General features: G+C 41.6%; 1 protein-coding gene across 1 annotated transcript in view; it reads right to left on the reverse strand.

Moving 5' to 3' along the window:
* Positions 1 to 18816, reverse strand: part of LPCAT1 (lysophosphatidylcholine acyltransferase 1) — a 65633-nt gene extending 46817 nt beyond the window's left edge. The window contains exons 1-5 of the mRNA XM_064705650.1: positions 18552 to 18816; positions 12826 to 12968; positions 11127 to 11341; positions 1454 to 1566; positions 30 to 90 (exon numbers count right to left, since the gene is read on the reverse strand). Coding sequence (XP_064561720.1) covers positions 30 to 90; positions 1454 to 1566; positions 11127 to 11341; positions 12826 to 12968; positions 18552 to 18668 — 649 coding nt within the window. The 5' untranslated portion in view covers positions 18669 to 18816. The remainder of the gene's footprint in view (positions 1 to 29; positions 91 to 1453; positions 1567 to 11126; positions 11342 to 12825; positions 12969 to 18551) is intronic.
* Between the last annotated feature and the right edge of the window lie 3711 nt (positions 18817 to 22527).

The raw sequence follows: 22527 nt of genomic DNA on the forward strand, positions 1-22527 counted from the left end.
GAGAACAGAGAAATGAGCATAATACCTACCAGGTTTGAATGTAATTAGACAGGATCGGTTTGTGCAAGTGCCCTCTGGGAATATCATTATCTTGAAGTAAAAAAAAAAGTTGACTTTTAAGAACTATTTCAATGTGAATTTATTTACAAATACATATTTTCAAAGCTGTTATTAACTGATTACAGCAAAAATGTTCTCAGGGAAAAACAATTCAGTTAGAGTAAAAAAAAAAAATGTTGCTGAAGATGTCAAGTAAAGTTCTACCTTAATAGGAAAAACATTTTTCTTTATCTGTGATTTTCTTTATCTGTGATATCTCTTTTTTGCCCTCCAATAATAATTCTATTTATTGGAACACCGACAATGACCAGAAACACTTAAGTATGAGTATTTTCACTGAAGATTTTGGTGCTAGAAAAAGTATCATAGTCTGTAGTGTACCAGAACAAAACTCCTGCCTACAGGCTAAGAAGAGTTATTTTCTCTTTGCTATTACTTGGCATGTGCACAGATGCCCAAATGACAGAGACTGAAAATACCTGAACAGAATTCTAAAAAAAAGAGCAAAACCACTCAAGTTGAACCAATTGATCAGAAGAAAGGACAAAAACAAAGCCCTCCCACCCCCAATCCATAGTAGGACTAGGACTAACATTACTAGTTTTATTGCCCATTCTGTCCTAGCTTGCTTTGAAATCTAATGATCAAAGTCACAATGCAAAAGCTATAAATCACCTGTCACATTGTTTATAGCTGTTTATAACATTTTTGCAGTCCAGTAAGCAGAGGTATACCCACTGTTAGCAGCAATAATCCCATAAAAAATATACAGTGTCCTAATCTCAAAAAAACCCAAAAAACACTGGAATGCTTCAAATTTGCAAAATAATCACATGCTTCTAGGAATCTGAGATCTTAAGTATCATCCTTTCCTTCCCATTGCTCTCTTTCAAGGCACATTATAAACAGCCACATTTAAGGTGCAGAAAAAAGCCCTGAGCCACTTGTTCTGTCCAGGTTTTCATCATGTGTTTTAACAGAGGTGGTTATTGGAACATCCAAATTTTTTTGGGCTGCCTTGCCCAGCATCTTCAATAATGGCAATGCCAAAATCTTGCAAGGGGCAAGAACACACAGTACTTTCCCAGGTATTGGGCTGAGCACTTCATTTTTTTCCTTTTAGAGGACTTCCTCATCTGCTGTGGTCTGTCCATTTAGTACCAGCTAAGAGCTGCCTAGCCATGTACTTACCCAGTTTCCCGCAAAACACAATGCAATAAGAGACACATGAGAATCTTACATTTTATCTTTTAGAAAGAGGGGGTAGGGGAAATTTCACACACACACACCACCCCAAACCACCTAAAGCCACCCACAATGAAGAAAGCAAACTGCATATGCAAAGCCTAGAAATGCCAAATAGCATCTCTTACAGAGGAGCAGAACACAGTACCTGTGGCCATTTACCATCAGACTGGGCACGCCTCTTTATCTCTTCAACAGTTTTCCTGCGAGAATCCTGGTCTGACCGAGACACAAATACTGGCCGGATATATTTGATCAGAGCTGAAGAGGAGAGAAAATAAAAACAAGGACCAGCCTTTATTTTCTCTTTAGTTGAAAAATATCCCCCACCCCCTCCATACATCCCCATTCCCACTCCACCATCAATTAGTCCTCTGGACAAAATATTTGTTAAAAGAACATAACTACTTTACTATATTACACTGCAAAATTGAATATTCAGCTGAATTATTGCAGCTTTATTGAAATATTTTCATAAGTTTCTATGAGGAAAACAGTTTTCAAAATCTTGGCATTTTTAAGTTTTTAATAGATCAATACATACAACACAGATAATGTAAAACATGATAGTACATATTATGCAGCTTTTTGCAACAATGCAGCTGTGGCTGTCAATAGGCCATTTCCTCTCTCCACAAAAATCAGAAAGTCTATAGCCACTCCCAAACCAGCAAAGCAGCAGGAATCTCTCTGCTACCTAAGTCCTTGTAAAAGACATCCTGACACTCAAACTGTCTCTCTCTTTAGTGCTTTTGTCTTCTGTGACAGCTCAGCTCCACTAAAGGTACAGCACCCAGGATATTATATACACTGATGTTATTTTTTGTGAAGAATCAGTGTCAACAGAAAAGGCATGCTCATTTTCTCAGTTGTCACTTGTTTGCCTGTTCCTCATCCAGATGAATTAGATCTCAGACATGCTCTTTCTGGCTCAGTGGGAAACCTCTTGTATGTAGCCAGACACAAAATAAACACAAGCAAAAAAATCAGAAATCAGTTCACAAGATACACTCCATGGATGTCTGTCACAAAGACACCAAAGAATACTTTCAAAATAATAAAAAGCCCATACAGCTCTTTTGCAGTGTCCAAATGCACTATAAGAGAAGCATCTTCAAATATAGTACTTCATGCCTTTATTTAAGCAGGTTGTCTTCCAAAACCTCTTAATTTTTTTATCATGTAATCTTACTTGAAGGTTCAAGAGTCACTAAAACATCAGCTATTCTACTTGCCTCAAACACAGTTTTCATTTTTCCAGCCACTGTGAGAAGAGTTCACTGACACTGTATAATCTGCTTTTGTCAGGGATAGACTTGCTACATTAACGGATCAGCCAGTGCTTAAAGTGTGAAGAAAAAAACAGTGTAAGGATTTACAGCCCTGTACTCAGCAAAAGCTGCTGGTTATGGTGTTATCCCACTGAAAATTTAGCCACTAACTCACCAAAATTCTTCAATTCTGAAGGTTCTGAGAAACTAATCTGTAAAACCTTACAGCAAGTTCCCAAATATTCAGCCAGCCTCTGAAATATTACTTTTATCCCACAAGTCGTCACAGCTCAGGAGACAGTGTATCAGGAAAGTTACCTTACTCTTGTATTTTTCCTACATGCCTGTTCTTAGACAATATCTATAGAACAATGCTTGGCAAAGATCATCTTTGGCCAGCTGGGGTTACTGTCAAGGTGAGGTAAAAACAAAGAAGCCCCAAAATAAACCACAAAAAGACTAAGACAAAAAGAATAGGGGGGAAAACCCCACAAACACAGAACAAGCAATAAAAATAACAAGGGAAACCATACTTAGTAACATAATTGTTTTCTTCTTAGCGATCCTACTCCTGAGTTTGCCCCACTTTTGCAATTTACTGCTCCATAGCAAAAACAAAGTAAAGGAAAGCAAAAGATCAAACATCTCCAGCCTTGACTTGGAAGTTTCTTTTACATTAGGCCCAAATGACAGAATTTACTTCAGGCCAAAGAATGAATAAGATAATTCCAGAACTCCCAGGCTCTTTTCTGAGGACATGCTGCAAGCAGGATCTTATTTATCACGCATGAAATTAAGCAAGCAGACAGATTTTTCTTCGGGCAATGTGACAGAAAACATCAGACTACACTGATGTCATCAGTATCTGAGAACTGTACAGGCAAGATGGGCAAACTTGGGAGCTTTACTGTTACAATCTCCCCAAAAACAAGCTACTGTAATGTTACTAAGCTCCAGAGGAACACCAGGTGAGCTATCTTACAAATAACCAGCACCACAAACAGCAACACATCCCCGTGCAAAGAAAAATTACTCTGGTATGCTGAAAGGGAGAGGCAACTGAGAGCTTCCTATGGATTTGTCCTGCCTGTTGAATTAGCCTATGAGGGTAGTTACATTAAGCCTTACTTCCCTAGACATTGGACTAAAAATGCTGACAGAATTCTTGTTTTAATATTAAACAGAAACTGAAGATCCTGCGAGACACCAGCTACCAGGCCCTTAGTGGTTAAGTCCAACACTTTAAGTGAACTTGGAACTCTCAGTCATCAGTAAAAAGCTGAAAATACACACCAAGGGAAGGCTAAGTTTTACTTTTCTTAACCAGTTCTGAAAACAGAGCACAAGGCTACACAGACCTCTACTTTCACCATATATTTTCATCTCAAATCTGAAAATTCAAAGGCTGTACCAAGGTGACCTGTGCAAGAAAGTCAGGAGCAGGGCCAAAGGTCTGTAAAGAGAAGCTGAAAAACATACCAAATAGGCAGCCAAGATGAGACTGTGGTCAGAAGTCGAGTTGAAACACAGGGAAACAGTACCTAAGGTAGTGTGTGATGCAAGGAATAGGCAGGACTAGGGCGAAGTCAGGCCAGAAGTGAAAGCAGAAAATGCTTCAGACAGCTGGCATGCTGAGCAACTAAAGGAAACAAGTAGAACTCTGCAACATGTTCAATAAACAGAACATAATCATATCCTTCTCTGCTGAGCTATTTAACTGTCCAAGACTGCTGTAACCAGATAGTGAAGACCACACCTCAAGTGTTCAGAGATTCTGAAAAATGTGCTTGCCCAGCTCCTCTCGCTCCATTAAAACCACCCTCCAATTATCAAATCTAGTGGGCAATGACAGAGAATCCATCAATTCACAAAATTGATCTTGTGAGTGCCATTATTCCAGCTTTTTCTCTAGCACGTCAGTCCCATTTCATCTAGACCCTCTCATTCCCAATTTCAGATCATACAAGGAGTCCTGAGGACATTGACATGCTGTATTCTACCTTCTTAGACAGGAATTTAATATGCAATTTAAATAGTGCTGCCAGTAAATTACTAAAACCTCTGCCTCTCAGGGCAGCCAGAATGCCACAGACATTCTAACCAAGTGAAAGTTGCTTGAAACAGTCTTTTTAAAGGGAGCCTGCAAAAACTCAGTATTGCTTTAATTAATAGCAGGGTGGCAGCTCCGACTGATTTCAGGACTCCCATGCAATCAATTTCAGCACCAGCTCAATGCATAAGCAAAACCTATCATTCTTCCTGATAAGCTGAACACATACAGTTGGTGTCTTTAAACTTCTTGGGACAACAGCAGGGAAAAAATTATTTCCCACCTCTCTTTACAGGCAGGTATGCATAAGGAAACCTTGTTTCAATTCAAGACACAAAGTGCTGTATAACACACAACAGCAGAAAGTACTGTAGCAAACCATTTATAGCGGCAACATCGCCACTGGCTCCACAAGGCACCAGAGAACATTAAAAGCTATGGAACAGACACGGGGCACTACATACAGTTCTTCTAAAATGTATCCATACACACATGTTTGAGTGGGCAGTTACATTCTCACCACTGTAGAATCAGCAACAAAGTAAGTGACAGCTGCAAAAGCAGAGAATGCTGAAGTTGAGGCTTTTACTTCGTCTCTCTCCCAAACAACACAAAACCCCACCACTACATTCCCCTGACGCTCCAAGAGAATCCTTCAGAGGCAGCACAACTGGATCTGCTTGCCTTTAACATTGGAGGTAAGCTGTACAAGTAGACTGCAGTGGGATATCCACTTACAGTATTTACTCCACAACTTTTCTCTAGTATGGAAAAATACAGTTATTTTTCTAACAGCAGTCACCATGCTGTGCATTCTGTATTTAGGGGTAAAAAAACCCATGGAGGATAAAGGTTGAAAAGCTCTACACGCCCACAAAGTTCCAAACTCACAACTTTTCCAATGAAGTAACATCTTATATGAAAACTGCTCTTTTCTGTAGAGAAAAGAAGAAAAGAAATCTGTAAGAAGCTCAGAAGTATTCTGAAACTTATAGGGGAAGAAAATCATTAAGGTTTTCTTACAATTACTTCCTGTGCATACAGACAGAGACCTCAAAAATGGAAAAACTCAAGAAACATAACACACACCAAATACAAAAAGGTGTACCAACGCACAAAGCTTAATTCAACCAAAATTAGGATCTTTTGCACTAGGAATTACATTGTTCTTACAAAAGAAGGGTTATTATAGTCATGATACTCTGTAAGAGATTTGTAAAGCTGGTGGTAGTATCTTATTTTATATACAGACTTACATCTAATATATATTCTTATTTGACTCAAGTCTGAATCAACCACTGAAGATAAATGTATGTGAAGAAAACATATCCAAGTCTGACTAAATGCTTAGCAGATGGACCACCTGACTGCAGGCATGCCAAGTATTCATGGCATTAATGAATGGGAGGCAGCATTAATGGGAAAGTTCTTCTCCCTGCTTCTAAAGAGAAAGGCAGGAAACAATGCAGCCTATAGGACAAGGAAAGGTCAGCAGTGGGAAGTAAATAATTGGTGTCCTCTTTAGCTTTAACAGAAGGAAATTGCGGTATTTGGGTTGGTCTTTCCAAACGTGACCCACTTCCTTTAAGGACTCCTTGAGAGACAAAGACTTCTTTTTTATCTCAGAGACACCTGCAACACCTCTATGAGGACATGATTTAATGTTTTAGCTTTCTGCTGCCAATCTAAAAAGTATTTAAGGCAGGCAGCAGTATTGGTTTGAAGGTTTCCTATATACTGCAGTTTGTAACTTCAAAAAATTATATTAATGGTGGTGGTTTAAAAGCATTCCAGTAGCAGTTTAAATGAGAAGCAATTTTTACAGAATTTTCCAGGACTCCAAGCCAAATGATAAACACATACCTATAACACACAGGTGACAATGCAAGTATTTTAAATCTCTCAGAGAGCTTCTGTGAGACTGAAATCTTGCAGGACCATCTGGGTGCCCACAGTCTGAAGGAAACATTGAATTTTGAAATAGAGGGTTTTAAAGGAGAAGATGAAATGGATAAGCTTGGCAACACCTTCAAGATGCTGCTCAGAAATGGGGAGCTCAAGTGTGTACTCAAGGCAGGCTACAATGCCAACATAGCATAGGATGCTGGCATTCATCCTGGTGACCTCAGCATTCAAGCCCCTGATTTACAGTGTACAAAAGAGAAGAAATCTGCCTTCACCTTAGAACAGATTTTTCCATAAGGAGTTTAAGGACTGTTTTAGTTAATCTCCTAAGTGTTTAAATGTGGGATTCTCACAGAAGAACTATGGGGTTACCACAGTTCTCTTCCTTGTGTTGTATGGAAGGGATGGGGAGGCACTTGGGATGCAGGACCAAAGGATTAGGTTGCACAACAAGGCAGGTGGGTAATTTGGCACCTTTTAAGTTTTGAGATGAAAACATAGCCAGCTACCCAAGCATAAATGCTTTCCCCTGAATTACTTTCATTCTCATCTTTTAGTCATGATGCTTGAGAAAGGCCTATAATGCACTTTCAAAAAATGGCTTTAACAAAATTTCATGAGTTTACTACGTGTGGAAAAAACCATCTACAACAGAACTGATAGTTTTATAGCACTGTATGATTCTCCCTTTCTCTGTAGCTCTGCTGTGTTCTGCCAAACACAAATTACCTCCTTCCCCTTTATAAACTTAAGGTAACATATCATCCTGTACATTTCACAGGTACCAATTCCCTTTCTTTCAGAGACTGGTGTTAGAGATATTGAGAAGTTGCCTAAAGTTTAAATTTAAATTTATATTTAGTTTCTAAAAGTTCAGGCCACTGAAAATGCTCAAATCATAAAAGTGGTCACAAGTCTCCATCAATTCATTTTACTGATCAATTATTTACTGATAAATTCCTTGTCCTTCTTACTGAAGCATTTCTGCAGCAGGACCAATCACTGCAGCAATGAAAAACTACTTTCATCCAGGTTGCTTCCACTGCCAAAAATAAGACAGTGACCTATCCAAAATTTATGCACAAACCTTGTCCTGAATTGAGGTGGGATTCAGCAGACAAAACCGGAATGTTTAAGGATCTGTACTGATAAATTGATCTGACTTCTTCAGACCATGTAAGGTATAAAAGAATCCTACATGCCATTTTCCCACTGTAAAACTGAAGTGTTCCAGCAAAGTTCACAACTCCAACCTACTAAAACTCTGGCAAGTCATTGTATAGAAACATTCATCTTCCTTCAGCATCATGACATACTCCATCTGTTTGGCATTCTCTACTTTCCAGATACTGGGGTGTTTTTTTATGATCATTGAAATACTGTTTATATTTGGGCAAGCAGTTCCTCCCCAGAGTTTGTTAACCTTGTGTGTGTGCCAAATGGATAATTTTCTTCACTACTGACCACTGACTGAAGAGTTCATAACTCTTCTCCCAGAACCAAAGGGCATTTTTAAATCTGGTTTTCTTTGTTTTCCTTAAAAGGATGAAGATATCTGTAAGAGTCACAAGACACAAGTCTGCTTCTGAAATTGGACTTTACAAACCAGGAGAGCTGCCTTCAAGTTAGACAGCAATAAAACCCTCATACACAAATACAGTTGTGGAGTACTTCCAATCCCATAAAGAACAGTCTTTTAATCATCTGGACTTTCAAGTGGATCAGAAGCTTAATATTCCATGACTGACTGACTAAGAGTACAATAATATAGGCAGCTGTTCCAGAAACCTATTAAAATGCTTGCAGAACCAATCTTAGTAACCATTTAGCAATCAGATCATTTTGTGCCTGCTAAAGCACCTGATCCCTCTGGTATACAGTGTACAATGTCTTAATAAACACTGTCATTACATCAAAAAGCCATTTATTTATATCATACTTGAATATACAGGATGAGGATGTACTCTTCACCCAAAGTCCTCATCCTCTGCCACTTTATTTTTTACATATTTAAGTCTGCTCAGATACTTAACTGAATTTACTTTATTCAAAGCTTCCCAGAAGATTCAGAACAGCCATTCACAAGACTCAAGAGATAACAAGTTTAGGAACATCCAAAACCTTACTGAAGATGGTATACCAAGCTTGCAGGACTTACAAAACTAAAGAACATGTAATATGATTCTGACCTCTCTGGCATAATTCTGGATCAATGTCTAGAGTGTTGACAATTCACCAGGCAATCCAACAAAAACATGAGCATATTATCACATAAGAACAAGAGAAATATCAGCGGTCCAATAACATGAAATGCATTTTTTTATGTATGTGCATGTAGGTGTTAATAACATTCAGATTAAAATACTAATCAACTGAGAGGATAGTCAGCACTATCTGCTTCACAGAAAACTTCTCAAAGCAGTAAAAGAGATTTAAAAAAAATCAGTTTCACTGGAATTAGTTTTCAAGCCAAACTAATCAATACAGTATTACTACCTCTCCGTTAAGGTCCATTTACCTAAAGAACACAAACTACTGTAATTAATGTTGCTCATATAAAAGTCCACCCCTAAAAACAAAAATGGTTTTTGAACTCTCAATCCCAGTTATGACTTTTGGTATGCCTCACTTCTGTGGCATTTTTGTGAACATTTCACAAGTGACTACGTAACTTCTGTGGTTGCACAGCATAAAGCAAATGCAGCTATACAAGACAAAACACTCCTTTATATGACTGCACTGTACATTCCAGTAATATTCCATCAAATCACTACATGTTCTCTTTTTCTGTAACTGGCTGTACTCACACATGAACTAAATGAAGTGAATAATTTTTAAAATGTATTGTAGGCAGTCTAGACTTTCAATGGAATGTTGTAAAAGTCCCCTCAAAATTAAATTAGATATTTAGAAAATAATTTGATCTTCTTAATACATAGTATTTGTGCTACATTCAGGGGAACAACAATCTCCATATCCCTACAGATTCTCCTGGTTCCCACTGACTCTGCTATGTGGGATACTTCAGTAGTCATTATAGCACTGTCAAGTGCCATTCTGCCATTTCAGTAGCACATCCCATTGCAGTAGCACAACATGGACTGGAGTTACCCCATTTAATTTGGGTCCTCCAGACAGACCACCTTCAAATCAAAGGGAGCTCCACACAGACTACTTTTATTTTGCTGAGCCAGCAATTATTAAACAGTCAACTGAGTCACCAGAGAAAGAAGATAAATCAGCCCCTGCTTCTATGTCTGGACTGCTCCTAAAGCCCAAGCTGGCCTGGATACACCTGTGCTGTACAAGACTGCCAACATATGGTCTCACAACAGTATCTTCTTTCAGTACTGAACAAGGGAGTTCAGTTTCTTTTTGTTTTCACACAGTGTTGTTTGCATACACTTGTTTTCAGAAACACATGCCTGCCTGCACCCTTCTCCTTTTTTTTCCAAAGCATCTATTCATTTTTGCATAGATTTTTAACTGCCACAATTTCCTAAATGCCATTAGTAATATAGTCAACAAAATTAAGATGCAACTACAGATCTGGCCTGAATTGTACCTCATACAGGTAGACCCTTATACGACAAAATTCCTCAAATGAAACTTCCATAGCCAGCCACTCACCCTTTGTGGCCATGTCTCAGCGTCTGGTTTTGAATGTGACCTTAAAAACACATTGTCAAATTAAACTTTAGAAGGATGTCAGCACCAACAGCCTGATTGCACTTAGTTGCAAAGGAGCTCAAAGCTTTTGTTTAGAGTTTTGCATTTAAGACTCCTACCCATGGTTGAAGTAAAATCTTTTGTCACTTTTATATTACCAATAAAAATCTACACAATGAGACACAGGGATATTCTTTGAACTTTGCTGGTCGCTAGACACAAGATGCTGGGTTTCTCCAAAATGCATCCACATGGACTTTGGTTAGAAGTCCACAAGCCCAAAAGATTACACAATTTTTGCCTGTCACAACTGCACCAAAAATCACAGGTGTCCCTGAAGTATTTGTGAGAACATACACGAATAATTCCAAAGACAGTATTCAAGCACTACTGACTCAGGCATCTGCTTTTGTCATGACTAAACCCAAGTGCACACCAATCTGCTCTTGTGCTCATCTCTCACACTCTGCCTGAAACAAACTTATTGATGTGTGAAGGATTAGCAGCACACCCTCAAGGCAGGGTAGTGTTCAGAGCAGACCACATTCCTAAAACACATTTCTGGGAGGGCACCCCAGCTGGCACCAAGTCTTGGTAGACTTTGTCTCTAGCATAAGTCCTTGCTTCCATAGCCCCATCGTAATTTGCTTTTCCATCTGGCAGGTCTTAAAATGTTACAAGTTCACTGCAAATTAAACCATGAGTTTCGATGGGATTTGACTTCAGAGAAAGTGGAAAAACAACATTCCCCTCCTGCCCCAATTTTTTCTATTGGCATTAAGAGTTGACCAGTTAGAAAAACAATTCTCACCGTATACTATATCAAATTTTCCTTTCTGTTTCAATCCTTCTCACACACATCCAGTGAACTTCCTAAGCAATCTTTTTTAAATTGTTCTTGAAAAATGAAGTATCTACCCACTTACTTCCCCAAACAGGAATATCTTTGCTTTCTGCCTTCATCACAATGGAGGCGAAGGTCATGGTCACTGGAATGGCATCAAAGTAGGAAGAGTGGGGAGCCACTGTTAATATCGCCGCTTCTGCTGGCAATGCCCGTCTGCCTTTTACATTTATCCAGTGGAATCCACCAGCAAGCCACATCATTCTCATTATTGCCTTCAGTAAAATATCCACTATCCTGTAAAGAGTTGGGAAAAGGGTTATGTTGCCACAGGAACACCTTAAATAATAAAATTAAAAATTACATACATGACAAAGTTCAGATAGGATATAATACTTAAAACAGAGCTGGAGCACTGCACATACTTTGTTCTTCTCTCTCTCAGCTGATTTAAAACCACTTTTTAGGTAAGATGCTGTTCAGCTTCATTTATACCTGAACACTAATTCATTCTAGTCTCCAAGATCATCATTTAGTTCATCATTAATTTCAATTCAGACTATGACTTAAGTTTCTTCTACACAATGCCTAATAAAGTTTTCTAAAAAGCTCTAATAAATTCAGTCCCAAAATATGCTATTAGGATATTGCCAGAATGCACTTACCCTGGTTCTTGGTTTCAAGTTTACCCAAGCAAAACAGGACAAATGTAGGGAAAAAAAGTCTCAAATACAGGGAGGCCTACAGGATACATATGAGAGTTCTGGAAATATTTTACTTTCTTCCCTTTCGTCATCTTCTCCTGAAGTGATTTGGATTTTTGTTTCTTGTGGATTTTTTTTTGGTGGGGTGGAGAAGGTTTTTTTGTGGAGTTTTGTTTGTCTTTTTAAGCTGTCTGACAGTCATGAAAAGAGAAACTTTGAATCAACAGAGTACAAAAATTGAATACCACAAATTGTAACACTTACAGGGATTGGAGGCTGGAGAGCAGGGTAACACTGAAAATTGGAATAAATAAGGAAGGAGAATCTAAAAAGATTCAAAATAACTGTATGTAAGACTGAAGGCAGCCAATTATTCCATTAGTTATTGTATTGATATCACTCCAAATGAAATGTAAAGTGGTTCTCAACCTTCTTCCCTCCTGTGATGAAAAACACAATCAGCTTCCTTCATGCTAATGCCAGCTCCTAATTTTAAAGTTGTCTATAGAAAAGGTGATATGCCCCTCCTTTTCTGCTCCTCAAATGGCAGTTTTCATGGATGGGAGGACTACCTAAACTAGCACTGCAATATTAAAGCAACCACAGACTTTCAATAAGCAGCAAAGTATGGGCAAGCCCTCGGGGAATCAACACAAGTTTTGTCAGTTCATCACAGGGTAGAAGACAGTGGGGTAGAGCAGTTTAAAACAACAATTTAGAATATGAAATCTGGGCACATTCCACAGAGTCAATCTTCATAACCAGAAGTTGACATTACAGGAATAAATGCAATGGAAGATGCCACAATAAAGCTTCACACTACCTCCTCAATAAAGATAAGAAGCCAGAGATTACCAGTGTAATTCTTGGACCACCTGGCAAATCAAAGAGTAGAGGCATTTCTAGTTTCCCAGCTGAGGAAAGTGTTTAATAATTTTTATATTTTTCTTTTGAAGAGAAGAGTAGATCTCTGAGACAGTTAAAAGGTATTTCCCATCCCCTCTATTCTGAACTGCTGAACTTTATAATGATCCTCTCAGTGGATCATTTCACTATTTCACCACACCGGTGACTCACTTTCGCCACCAGGAGAGGGGCTTTTCAAGCTCTTGCTCGTCAGATCCCATCGAAGCAATGAACGCAAAAGGCCAGGCCAGCAACATCATAAAAGCAGCAAAAAAGAGTCGGATAGGAAACAGAGTCAAGGTCATGAAGGCAATCTGCAAAATAAAAATAACAAAAAAAACCATTATTCCAACAAAATTTCAGACTGAAAAGGTCAGTGATTCCTAGAAACTGATACCATTTCTTAACTTAAAAATATCTAATGGTAGAAACAACAAAATACCATTCAATTCCAGATATGCCAGATAAGGTTAAAAAAGGAACACTTTTCAGTATCACAATAGCTGGGCAAGGATGAGTAACAATGTATAAGGTGCTGTCTCATGTTGTGCTTAATCTGATGCATCTCCAGACTGCTCTGGAAAGATTAATTCACCTTCTTCTCCTCCTCAATGCAGATCTAGTCATCATGCAGCTCACTCCCCACTTCCTCTCACTTCCCAAAACAGCTCAACAACCAACTCACTCTGTAGGTGCACAAATCTGCAAATATAGGGTAGGTGCAGGGAACACACAGCAGGAGAAAAGCCCAAGATACCACTTTCAAGCCCTAAGCTATCAGCCCACTGCAGCTGGATTTTACAGTGCTGGTTCAGACTGGCACCATCATCTCCTAACAACCACAATCTCACTCTCCAGAAGAGGATTCCAGTCCCTATGTAGACTCTGCTTTAGTTTGCAGAACTGACAGAAAAAGCAAATTTTTTTTCTTACATAGGCTAGTTTCCCAGATGAACCAGTAAAACTTCACACACTACAATGGTCAGATAAGCAGCAAAGTTACACCAACTCACACAACTCTGCATCCACAGACAAGACCACCATGCCTGTCAGCAAATAAAGGAGCATTCTGGAGATGAGAGCAGCTGCCTTCTAAGTTTCTAAAATGAGAAGGACCAGCCACTAAGGAATAAGTGAAGCAAAAAGCAGGTGAGGACACAGACCTTTGGGATTCGCACCCCTTCCCTCCCACTCCTCCAAGTCTTCTCCTAGCTCAGGGCAAAGCTGAATGGCAGGTGACTGGTAGTGAGGTATTCCATCCCTTGACTCTCTGTACCAATGATCATTTTAGTACCACGTCACAGAAAGAAAGCAGAAGTTGCATCCATAATGCCATAGAAGATGGCATAAATGTGCAGAAAAGGCTTTTTGGTCTTCCAGAGACAGCAGGGATAGTAATGGCCAGCAAGAAGCAAATGCACCACATGTACAGGGTCTGGCTTGACATCAGCCTCTTTTTAGCAGGCAGTAGTTCAGTAGCTGCTCACACAAGAAATGTGGCAGGAGAGAAAAGTATGTCTACCTCCTGAAGAAGGTTAGGAATCAAGAAAGGTGCTAACATGTGAAAAGTAGCTCAGTCTGTATCTATATTCAGACACCTTCCCAGGTAAGAAAGCTTCTATCCTGTAAAACCTATGTACAGCAACGGTGTCAGTGTCAGACAAAGGAGGAGAAGATCCTGTCCCCACTGGCCACTGTCAGAGACCAGAATGCAGGAGACATACACTCTGGCCCTGACCTTATGTGGACACTATTTTGGTGAACACATTACTACATATTTGGGATGTTCATAGAGACACGTCTTCCATTGAAATTACGAATTCTGTTTGGTAACAAGTAATGTGTGAACACCTGTGTTTTGAGATACATTAAAAAAATTCTAAAGGTCTGTCTGGAGTTGTACTTTGAGGGGCTCAGCTCACGACCAAGGAAATCTCAAGAGAGGGTTGACTACAGCTTATTTAACATTTGCTGGTCTACAGCATCCCACTGAGTTTTTCAGAAGCTGCAGTGTGTACTGTGAAAGACCTATGGACAGCGTGTAATGGAAGGCTGCCCTGGGAAACTGATCTCCATTCTTCCATCAGAAGGGCTTAAATCTGATGTAAGGCAAGTCACTTAAACTAAACAGGTATCATATGTTCCCCTTGTTTAGAGAGACTGCATTCAGATTTAAGTATGATCTCACAATGAAGGCACAAAATATGAACTCAAGTTTCAAGTTCTCCAAAATATCTGGTGCTACGTACCTAAGCACTGAGCAAGAGAATCATAGAGTACCCTTGTTTCTACTTCTTAGGTCTGTTTCCTGTCTTGAAAACCAGTACCATAGCTCTCATGCACAGGGAAGCTAAAAAAAATGCAACTTGGAAACTACCAATACCATAAGAAACATCACTAAAACCAGTTTATTCCCAACAAAATTTCCATGACTTGCTACAAAGTAGCAGTCACAACACTGAGAAAGGAAATACTATTTGACACAGTAGACGTTTTGATTTTTCTTTTACACTTATCAGATAGAAATTACATCTTACACTTCCGCACTATTATCACCCTATAGCTCAACTCACCAAAGATGGCAGTGCAGGAGCTAGGAATTAATCCCTCAACCATTCTCTCACTACCCACTTCCCCACTCTGCAAGTTCCCCAGCAGACACATCCATGGAGATAAATACAGCAGGATATATTTTCCTGTGCAGCTAAGCCAATCTAACAGATCGCTGCTGTGAAAGAGTGGTCCTGCTCACTCTCTCCTCAATCCTCCCCCTGAGTCAGCTCTAGCACTTATGTGAGCCACCAATGAGCCAATATAGCTCATTAGTGAGAAAAAACACAGCCATCCAGCAAAAGAAAATAATCAGAACACAAAAACACAATGATATGCTGGTTTAATGAGCCAAATCAACTCACCAAGGCACCAAATGAACACCAGCACTGGTGAAATAAAAGGGCCAGAAACACTGTAAGAAAGGAAAATGGCACTGTATTGTATTTGGAAGCAGCAGGGAAAAAAGCTACAGATGCTTACTGACAGCTCCAGTAATGCTTGTGCCCGCTCTGCAGTGGTAACAAGAATCAAGAGCTTGGACTTACGTGACAGGTGCCCAGAAAATGTTAGTATGAATAAAATCCATGGTTAATAAAATCATGTCTGTCTTTCTCACAGAAAGAATATTTTTATTATAGTACTGAAATAAAACAGGTAGCTTCAAGAATAACCCCTCCTGTTATCCTCAGATCACTGTAAAATTGCCATAATTTCTACAGATGAGACTGTTCTGAAACAGCCTTACTGCTTTTACGCTCTTGTAATCTCCCAGTTTTTATAAAGTCAACGAAAGATTACTTGAACAGTTCCTTGATGGTCAGAAGGATTTCTCTGTACCGTTGTTCTTTCTCCTCGTGGTTATTTATCCTCTCACTTTCAACCTTTCTTTCCCTCCCACAGTCTCGGGCTGGGACATGCTAAAAAGCATCTACTTCTGAGCTGCACTGATGAATAAAAAAGCTAATCTAACCTCTTGCAGAGCGCAGGAAGAGGCTGTAGCGAAGATAATGGGGCTATCTGGCACACCATCAGCAACAGACACCAGACCATGGGACAAAGCAGTCTTGTCTCCCAGTCCCCCGGGCTCCCTACTTTGTGTAGCTACATTCCTAACCTTCCTCGACAGCCTGTGCAATCCCAGGAACCCCGTTAGGTTCTCAGGACAGGCAGAAAAGCCTGTGACACAATGCATGCCTGCAGCTGAACAGGAAGTGAGTTCAGCTGCAATAGTTCACACCGAGCGCTCCGTGGCTCTCCAAGGCTGTTCGGAGGGGAATTCTCACTTCTGTAATTCACCTGGGGAGCACTTCTTCTCAAGTGGAGCGGTTCCACAGCTCTGCTTTAACAGCTTCTGCCTCAAGCACAACTTTTAATCAGTGAAGAGGCTGGAAAAGCATGACTAAGCCAAAGGAAAAAATCTACCACAGTTCTGTATTCCAGCTTATGGACTTTTTCCTGCATAAAACTGCAACAGTAAGACTGAAGGGAGGCTGGGTTAAAGAACTCTGTGCTGCTGTATGTCAGTGACAGACTGCTCGCTTAAAAAGCAAGTGAGACACAGTCTGGTGAGGAGGCTGCTCCTTTGGCCTGTGCACTGTGACAAACTACAGCAGTTTGAACACATCTCCTCATCTTCACTGAAAACAACAAATCCTTGAAATCCATTGGCAAAGCTCACATCTCGCACCTAGAAACAGGGCAGCCCATGCAGAAAGCAGGTGTGTTCTACAGTAAGACACTTCCCTGACACAGCACCTCAAGGTGTCTGTCAGGACTAATATCAGCAATGCTAGTAGCTCCTGTGAGACTCAATACTGCAAAAACTGTCAAACAGAGTCTGCTCTCCTCTCCCAGCAGTATTTATGAATTTTTTTTATAAATAGCCAAGCAGAAAGCGACATTAGTTGTTATAACTGGAGACAATCCTAGTCCCTATGAACATGTGCTATCTTTGCTTCTCTCTGCTCCCTGAAACACTTCTACCTCATTAACTGCATTAATCATGATTCGGGAACGAAGTATGGTTTGGAAAGGACAGGAAATCTTTGACACTATGCAATTTATTGAGGAAGCTCTAGATAAAAACTAAATTAAGTAGATGACACAAACCTTTTCTCCCTTTTCCAGTTCAAGCAACAATTAATGAGCAACCACTGAATACATACTGGGCAACTTAATAAAAAGTGAAAACCTTTTCTGCTTGAGTATGCTAGAAATTCCTTGGCTATCCGATAAATGAGGCGCATTCTGATGTTTAAGTCAGGCCATACATATCCTGTGTTAAGCATCTGGGCAGCAACAGGGCAATGCAACAACGAACTTCATTCAAATGCAAATCAAAGCTGGATCTAAAGCGCCCTGACCCAAGAGGCTTAATATTAGTGAATCACCATTTCCAATGTTAGCAGGTACTGAAGGCTGTCTGTCAGGCACCCAAAACAGCAGCATTATGAAGCATTACAGTGATGGAAGTGGCAGAAATGGCCACATTCCCTCATTAGGTGAGCCTCTGACGGTATTTCTTCCTCCAGCCAGTGACCCAGATCTTACCGAAAGCCTAAGACAAGGGCCATGCCCTCTGAATTCCCAACCACTTACTGCTCACCGTGCGAGGCGAGGCAGAGGCTCGGAGGGGGGAAAAAAACCCCCTAAAACCAAACAATGAAATAAAACGCCACGCAACTGCAAATTTGCATTTTAATACCGCCTCCCGTAGTCTCACCGCTACCTGCACAATACAATGCCTAAATTACGCCGCAGGGACTATTTATCCAGGGGCAAAACTTCAGCCGGACCGGGATGCCTCGGCCCAGGTTAATACCTACCTTAACTTCACACTGAAAAAGAGCGGCTCCGCAGGGCTGCTCCCCCGTCCCCCATTAAAAAAAAAAAAAAAAACAAACCAAAAAACAAAAAAAACACCAAAAAAAACACAACACAAAAAAAAAAAACCCCGAAAACCAGAAAAACCGAAAAAATTTTCCCAAATCTCAAAACGCCAAGAAAACCCATAAAAAGACCCCCAAAACAAACAAACAACACCAACAGCTTTTTTTTTTTCCTTTGAAGGAGGCACGCGAGTTGAGGCGCACGCCCCGCACTCGAGCATCACGGCCGCCCCCAGACTCCCTCTCTCCCACCCGGCCCGGGCACGGCCGCCCCCGGCCGCCGCCTCGCACCCGCCCAGCACCGCGCGCTGCCCGGCTCCGGGCTCACAAAGCGCCGCCGGCTGAAGCGGAGCCCCCGCCCGCCGCAGGACGCGGCCCGGCAGCCGGTGCGCCGCGGGGGACGCGCGGAAGGCGGCGGCGGTGAGGAAAGGCGGCCCGGCGGCCGCACGCCCCTACCTTGGCTTTCTGCAGGGGGCTGAAGCGCAGCTGGTGCACGAAGGGGCTCCGCGGCGGCGGCCCGCGCTCTCGGCTGCCGCCCGCGCAGCATCCCCGGCCGCGGCTGCTCAACTTCATAGCGGGGCAGGACGACGGGAGGACGCGGCGCGGGAGAGGGCGCGGGCTCTGCGCGGAGGTGGCCGCCGGTCCCGGGTAGCGGCGGCGGGCGGGAGCGCGGAGTGCGGGCGGCACCGGCGGCCGGAGCGCTCCCCGCTGAACGCCGGCCCCCGCCCTCCCGGCCGCCCGCGCATGCGCCCTGTGCGCCGGCAGCAGCGGCTCAGCTGCGCGCCGGTTTCCGCGTCGGGTGGGAATGGGAAGCGCCTGGGAATGGGAAGCAGCGTCGGCGGCGGCGGGGTGGGAGCGCACCCTCCCGCCCTCCTTCCCTCCGCCCACCTACCCACCCTCGGAGCGTCCCCCTCGGGCATGCCGGGAGCGCGGCCCCGCCCGGCCGCATGAGGGGCGCCGCCCGCCCGCGCCCGGGGGCCGCGCCGGCGCCGCATCCCCCGCGGCTGGAGGGGGAGTGAGGCGGGGGCGGCCCCGGGGAGCTGCTGGCAGGGCCGCGCAGGTGCTGGCACCTCTCTGGAACCCCGAACGGGGGCTCCGCTGGGCGTACCGCAGCCGAGGGGGGATTCAGAGGAAAAGGGGAACGCTCCGGGCTGGAGATGGTGTGAGGTGCCGCGGCTGTAACGGAGCGTCCGGCGGTGCGGCTGGGTGGGCACCGCCGCCCTAGCTGGGAGAAGCCAGGGGTGCTGCTGGCATCACGCGGCTGGAGTCTGTGCGGCCCGTGGGGAAAGCTCAGTTCCAAGCAAACCTAGAGAGTTTTTAATGAAGTCTGGCTAATTTGCACCGTGGGATCTTGACAGAGTTGGCCGAGGAAGTAGTTAAGTTTGGGGTTTAATAAATCTTAAAATGAAAAGTAAGTTATTAAGAAGTAAAGAAAATCGTTGGTGTTCTGTCCATTTTCAAAAGATCAAGCTAGGTGTCTTGTACTGTTCTTTGCTGTTTTAACATAAACCACAGGCAAAACATTAGAAAAAGAAACAAGAGAGATAAGCTTATCTCCTGATAAAGAAATGAGTAAGATATCCTTAGTGTCAATCACCTCGATCACCTCGATTTATAAAACAATTCTGATAGCCTTATTCAGTAACAGGTAAATTGATGAAAGTAATTGCAGAAACATCATGGTTTCTGTTTTTAGTCCAGTAGGCTTAGAACTGAAAAAATGTCTCTGAGTCTTTTGGTTAATACCATATGTATTTCTAATGACTAATGCTGTTGAATGGTCAATGTGTTAAATAGAGAAATAGTTTGGAACATCTGAAAGATCAGACGAGTTTTCAGAGGCTGGTCTTCATGGTTTTGGGGAGTGCAAGTTTCTGCAGGCTCAGCATTTTCAAGATTTTTACCAGAGATCCAGAGATCAACTCACTGTTAATGAAATCTGTGGATGTGCTAAATGGTAACTTAGTAAACTACTGTGAGAGCAACTGCAATGTCATCTGGACTGCTTAATAAAATTAACACTTTCAAACAGCCAAATGTGCAGGCCAAATTTACTGCCAAATTTTTCAGGAAAACAAGCCATGCCTCTGGAATGAGAGCTTATGTCTTAGAAAAAATTGTCTAAAAATCATGTCAAGCAAGCTGTTTTGGATAAGGTACGACGTGTCCAGTCTGACTGTTGGATGTACAACCAGCATTACAGTGTGTATTAATGGGAACTGAGAGTAGAACAAGGTGTGTGGCTCTTGACATTAAAGATCAAGTGGTGCAGGAAAGACCTGGCAGAACATTATAGTACTGGAGAAAAACTCTTACAATGATTACATTCTGAACCCATTATCAATTTGTCAAAAAGATCTGCAAGATTTGCTGTGCTAAAGCTTTTTAGAATGGTAGAAGAGAAAGAAAAAAAAATCAGTGGTCAGGAGCTGAGATAATGTAATGCAAATGTAATGGTTTTAATCAAAAACAAGCTCCTTGGCTCAGTTTGGGAGTGGTAGTAAGGCTTACTGGCCTGTGGTCAGAGTATGTGATCCGATGATCCCTTTTAACCTTACTCTCTCTGAAGTCTTTTAGCTGCATTCCAAACAATTTGGCTGCCCTCACCTTTTTTCCCTCTCCAGTGACTTCAAGCCGGTTGCTGGTTCAGCCATATGGGGCTGATTTCAGTAATGAATGACAGATTTTTTGCAGAATGAAGGAGAGACTCTCTCTAACAGGACCCACATGCTACGTAGCCAGGGAGTTCAGTGCAGCTTCCCTCAGGGCTCTTGAGGCTCTTCAGGCAGTAAGAGCTGTCCTGCAGGTCAGCAGGGAGGAGCTGGTGGCCACTGGCTCCCAGCACATGGTCCGTCAGAGCGCTCCAGTGCACTTCCCCTATTGGGTATTGGAATGGGTTCAGCTGTGAGATGTAATCAGGCTTCTCCATTTCTGCTGATTGTGTTTTATTTGTTTTCTAAAGCCAGCTTCCAAAAATGATTTATTATTATTATTATTATTAGTATTCACTTTTGATATTTGTAGCATCTTCCTCAGTTATAAACCCTAATAAAGTGTGAGGCACCTGCCTGGTCCTTTGGCTCTTAAACCTTTGCTATTAGAGCGCTTGTTCTGTGTTACTGAGTGAACAAGCAGTTTTCTAACATTTTATTACTGTTTTCATGGGTTTAGTCAATTATTTTCTAATTAGCACATTAACACCTGACAGAGTTTCCTGGAGACTTTGTAGTTTTATAGAACTCATTTGTTCAGTAGGGATAATATAGCCTCTAAAACAAGCTAGGAAATGGTTATCAAATTACAATTCATGGAATATGTACGTACATGAACTACTAGGATGTTAAGTTTCTGGTTCTCATTTGTTTTCTTCAAAATTCTGATTTGATCAGTATAACTGAAGACAGATAACTTAAAAAATGTACAACCTAGCAGTCTTAAACTTGCAGGAATGTGTTTCCCTATCTCTGTAGTCCCTTTAATCTGGAATTGTTAAAAGATGAATGTAAGCTCTGTTTCTTGTGTAATAAAATCTGAGCAGTGAAGGAACTGAGCATGAGCCCCGGAAGAGGGGCAATCCCATGGCAGGACTTGAATGGGAAAGGCAGGCTAGGAATCTGGAAGCAAACCAGTTTGGCACGTGGTAAAGAGAGGGGTGAAGGGACCAGCCTTCATGGCAGCGCAGAGTCAGCCACACACAACAGCCCTGCTTACTTGGTAGTGAACTGGAAAATTTATTTGAATCCTTCCAGAGACACATGATAAAAAACTTGTTCCTGGAATTTTATTATGTGACCGTAGGAAGATGAGCTTAAGACTCTTCAAGCATGCACAAAAAAGGGGCAGAATTTTATACTTATAATACACAGAACCATAGAATTATTTTTAAAAAGTCTGGATAATTTTTGTGATTTAATTTTATGCTTGAATAAAGTATGTCTGTAGTATTGAAGTTTGATTGCTACTTTTTTGTGCAAATCACTAAAGAGGCATAACTGTGCTGTTGCTTTCAAGGCTGGCATGTGCTACATAACTCAGTAATGCAGGCTTATAAGGACATAAGGAGAGGTGATGAATTTATTGCAGGATTTATGGAATCTACCTTGCAGCACAAGAGGTGTGATACATTATGTTGGATGTAAGTGTATTGTGAATTGGAAAAGGAAATCTTGAAGCTGACTATCGTGAGAACAAATTGCAGTAAGCTCTCAAATAATCTCCTCAGGGAAACTGTGGAACCTGAAACCATTAAAATGAGACTGCACAACCATCTAAGAGCCATTCCACCCTGAAAAAGCTCTAATTGGTCCTTTCTGTCATTCATTTATGTGATTTATAAGGAGCTGTATAAATAAGAGGACTCATGCATAAAAAGGATACAAATATTAAGAAATCTGCTTCTGTGAATCTTGAAGTAGGAAAAGGAGTATTCAAC

Source organism: Zonotrichia leucophrys, chromosome 2, assembly GCF_028769735.1.
Source record: "Zonotrichia leucophrys gambelii isolate GWCS_2022_RI chromosome 2, RI_Zleu_2.0, whole genome shotgun sequence".
NCBI classification, from domain to species: Eukaryota; Metazoa; Chordata; class Aves; order Passeriformes; family Passerellidae; genus Zonotrichia; species Zonotrichia leucophrys.